This window comes from Leptonychotes weddellii, chromosome 9 (assembly GCF_054177405.1).
Source record: "Leptonychotes weddellii isolate Sample4059 chromosome 9, ASM5417740v2, whole genome shotgun sequence".
Classification (NCBI taxonomy): Eukaryota; Metazoa; Chordata; class Mammalia; order Carnivora; family Phocidae; genus Leptonychotes; species Leptonychotes weddellii.
The window spans coordinates 94,903,226-94,907,645 of NC_138377.1; the positions used below are offsets into that span (position 1 = coordinate 94,903,226).

Here is a 4,420-nt window from a genome sequence, read left to right on the forward strand (position 1 = left end):
GTACCCAGAGCCCGGAGCACACAGTGGGCGACTTGCCTTCTCTGTGGGCTCCTGACCGCGGGGCTCCCCTTTGCGTGTGCGTCGGGGGCTGTTCTCCTGCGAGCTACAGTTCTTGAGGACAACCCGGCAGGCGTCGGTGCCCGCAGGTCTGCTGAACGCCGGAAACCCCACTGACCCGCCCCCTCCAGCAAGCGGCGCCACCTCTGCTCCCCTCTGCCCCCCACCTGCCCCCCCGATTAACCGCCCCCCGTGCCCTGTGCTTGCCCCGCAGACGCCAGCATGTCTCCGGATGCCACCAAGCCGAGCCACTGGTGCAGCGTGGCCTACTGGGAGCACCGGACACGTGTGGGCCGCCTCTACGCGGTGTACGACCAGGCCGTGAGCATCTTCTACGACCTACCTCAGGGCAGCGGCTTCTGCCTGGGCCAGCTCAACCTGGAGCAGCGCAGCGAGTCGGTGCGGCGCACGCGCAGCAAGATCGGCTTTGGCATCGTGCTCAGCAAGGAGCCCGACGGCGTGTGGGCCTACAACCGCGGCGAGCACCCCATCTTCGTCAACTCGCCCACGCTGGACGCGCCCGGCGGCCGCGCCCTCGTCGTGCGCAAGGTGCCGCCCGGCTACTCCATCAAGGTGTTCGACTTCGAGCGCTCGGGCCTGCTCCAGCACGGGCCCGAGCCCGACGCCGCCGACGGCCCCTACGACCCCAACAGCGTCCGCATCAGCTTCGCCAAGGGCTGGGGGCCCTGCTACTCACGGCAGTTCATCACCTCCTGCCCCTGCTGGCTCGAGGTCCTCCTCAACACCCACAGATAGCGGCCCGCCGCGACCTGCCCCAGCGCCCAGAGACACAGCCCCCCACGGACGACACCCCCCCAAATATCATCTACCTAGATTTAATATAAAGTTTTATATATTATATGGAAATATATATTATACTTGTAATTATGGAGTCATTTTTACAATGTAATTATTTATGTATGGTGCAATGTGTGTATATGGACAAAACAAGAAAGACGCACTTTGGCTTATAATTCTTTCAATACAAATATATTTTCTTTCTTTTCCTCCTTCCTCCTCTTCTTTATTATTATTATTTGTTTTTGTTTTGTCTTGTTTTTTTGTTTTTTAAAGAAAATGATACAGCAGAGCTAGGTGGAAAAGCCTGGGTTTGGTGTATGGTTTTGGAAATATTAATGCCCAGACAAAAAGCTAATACCAGTCACTCATTGATAATAAAGTATTCGCATTATGGTTTTTTTTTTTTTTTTTTAATGTCTTCTTTTTAACAAAGAGGGACATGCAGGGCTTCCGTGGGTCTCTGACCCAGCCAGCATCCTGAAACTTGATTTCAGTCTTTTACCAGGGAAAGAGTAGAGGGGATAAATTGAGAACGGAGGAAGGGCATATGCTTACTGTTGAGGCCAGAGAAGGTTCTCATGTTCCCTCCTGCCCATGGCTGCACTGTGTCCACAGGTTGGGGGTGTGTGTCGGGGTGGGGGCAGGGAGCTTTCCAGGTCTGATCGGGGAGGCTCAGGTCCATGCCTCCCATCTCTGAACTGTGCACAAGCTGCAAGAAGACACTAATTCTCATCACTCTGGGGAAATGGCCTGAGGAAGAAAGATACATTGGGCCTCGGGCCCACCTGCCACCTTTGAAAACCCACCTAAGCCCCAGGGTGAAGCTCCTTTTAAGACCTAGTCAACCCACTCTCGCACCCCTCACCAAAGAGCTCAGAACTAGGCCATCTGGGGTTGTATTTATGATTTATGCAAAGGCAGGTCGTTTCTTTCTACTCTATAAAAGGGAAAAGTTGAGATTCTGGAAGAGCAAATGACTAGCTCATAACAGATCAGGGTTAGAAGTCACATTTAATTGTAGGACCAGAGCCATATTAAATCAGTTTTCTCTGTTGAGAAAACTCAAAAAAAAAAAGAAGGCTTCCTTGGCCAGATAACTAAGGGGAATGTTACATTGTATATCTTCTTTCTTGGAGATTTATATTAGCATATTAAGTGCTCGGAGAAGTCATGTGTATTATCTATCGCTGCGTAATAAATTATCCTAAAACGTAGCAGCTTGAAACTAACATTTCTTATCTCTCCCAGTTTCTTGTGTTCAAGAATGCAGGAGCAGCTCAGCTGGGTGGTTCTGGTTCAGGGTCTCGTGAGGTTGTAGTCAAGCTGTCGGCCAGGGCTGCAGTCATCTGAGGCTTGTCAGGAGCCGGACGACCCGCGTCCAAGCTCACTCACGTGGCTGTTGGCTGGAGGCCTCAGTCCCTCACCACACAGGCCTCTCCACCGGGCTACTCATGACATGGCTTCGCCCAGAGCAAAGGATCCGAATGAGAGAGACCAGGAGTGAAGCTGCCATCCTTTATCACCTTAGCTCGAAAGTGACATGCATCTCTTTGCCATGTTCTATTGATCACTGAACGGTTCTTGCTGATGATGAGGGAGGGGCTACAGGAGAATGTGAATGACAGGAGGCGGGGATCGTGGCCACCACATCCTCTGAGAAGTGCACTGTTTTACTTTGCTTCCCAAAGTTATTTACCGATGGACCCTTGTCCCCACCCCTGCTAATCCTGTCCCCTTACCGAGGCATACCGGTGCTTCTGACAGTGCCAACCCCCGGACACAGCAGGGCGCCCCACACTGAGGCCCTGTCCTGAAGATGCCCATCGGGGGTGCCTGCCTTACTGGGGTATTCTTGGTGTGGGGTCAGTGTGGGGGGCACTTCGGGCTCAGGCAGTTAGCGGAGTGCAAGACGGAACAAGGAGCCGGTTCTGTGGGGGTGTTACGGCTCTGGTCCTCACGAGCAAGTGACAGGCTAAGGGTGGCGGAGGGGACAGGAGCAAAGGGGTGACGCCGTGGGCCTGGAAGAGACCAGGAGGCATCCGTTGCATGCAACACCTAGGAGGCAGGAGAAGGTAGTCTTCAGACACTCATGCTCTGGAGCCAGGTTGCCTGAGTTCAAATCTGGTGTCTGCCCCTAGAGTGACTCTGGAGACTTCTCATCGGGCCTCGGTATTACCATAAGGTGGGTAAGACGGGGCTAACACTGCTCCTGCCTGAGAAGTGGGTTCAAATTGGGAGAAATAAGGACATCACACAATTCCTGGTCCATCATCAGTGTATATCAGCTGTTGGGAATACAGGACTGGGACTGGAAAGGGAGGCGGGCCCTCAGATATTAGGACTCAGAGCTGGGGTGACAGGTGGTGGGGGGTGGGACACTGGCTTCTGAGTGGGCCAGGGTCTGTGCGGGCCTTGTTTTTTTTTTTTTAAGATTTGATTTATTTGTCAGAAAAAGAGAGCACAAGCGGGGAGACTGGCAGGCAGAGGGAGAAGCATGTTCCCTGCTGAGCAGGGAGCCTGACGCGGGACTCGATTCCAGGACCCCGGGATCATGACCTGAGCGGAAGGCAGGCGCTTAACCGACTGAGCCACCCAGGTGTCCCTGTGCAGGCCTTTAGAAAGCACTTTGTAGGGGCTTCCCAGCAGGAAGGCTAGACTGCAGGCAGGAATGAGTGAGCTGAGACCTACCTGCACGCACCGGGGCCCTCCAGCGCATAGGGCTCACCAACACCAGTCTCTAGAGAGGGACTCTTTGCTCTCCGAGGAAGCAGCTGGTTACCCCATGATGCCTAGATGTGGAAGTAATGATCACAATCCCCCTTTATCAGGGAGCAAGAGGGACAGGGATTGACACTCCCACCCATTTCATAGATGAGGAAACTGAGGCCCAGAGCAGGGAAGTGCTTACCTCAATCCCATAATCGTGGATGTTTGGATATGACCCAGATTGCCTACTTCCCACCACAGGGTCTGCTCTGTGCAGACCAGATAGTGACGTCCTTTTGCCCTATTCCAGATTCTCAGGGTGCCCACTCAGCCAGCTGACAATGATTCTAGAATGAAGCCCCACGGGCCATGCTGTCCTTCAAGGAAAACTTTCTCCTGGTTCCCCTGCCAGGCCCTTTCACTCCCCACCGCCACCCTCAGGCCTGAGCCTCCGGGGGCCCAACCCCTGCTCTGCTGTCCCGTCGGTCCAGGCCTTGGTCCTCCTCTCGAGCCCTGAGCCAAGCTGAGCTGTTCCACGTGAGGGTGGGCGAGGAGTCACTGGGTTTCTCGTCAAGGCAATGACTGGTAACAGGCCCTGCTGGTGAGCCCTTTCCACACGCTAAGAACTGTTCGTATCCCTGGTCTCCAGCGGCGCCTTGGCGAGCGTGGTCTCCATCATGTCCCCACACAGATGGAGAAACCGATGCTCACACGAATGCAGTCATTCGCCCGTGCTCCCTGGGAAGGAATAAGCCCTCTGTGTCAGAGGCCAGCTCGGGCTCCTCCTGGGTGCTGCTTGTCACGGGCTGTGCGGGAGCAGGCCTGTCCCTCAGGCAGAGTGGCCAGCATGGAGCGC

At 54.7% G+C, this 4,420-nt stretch overlaps 1 protein-coding gene across 2 annotated transcripts in view; it reads left to right on the forward strand.

Moving 5' to 3' along the window:
• SMAD6 (SMAD family member 6) overlaps positions 1-2,072 on the forward strand; it is a 75,707-nt gene extending 73,635 nt beyond the window's left edge. For both annotated transcript variants that reach the window (XM_081831297.1, XM_081831296.1), the window contains one exon: positions 272-2,072. In XM_081831297.1, coding sequence (XP_081687423.1) covers positions 272-813 — 542 coding nt within the window. In that variant the 3' untranslated portion in view covers positions 814-2,072. The remainder of the gene's footprint in view (positions 1-271) is intronic.
• The last annotated feature ends 2,348 nt before the right edge of the window (positions 2,073-4,420 follow it).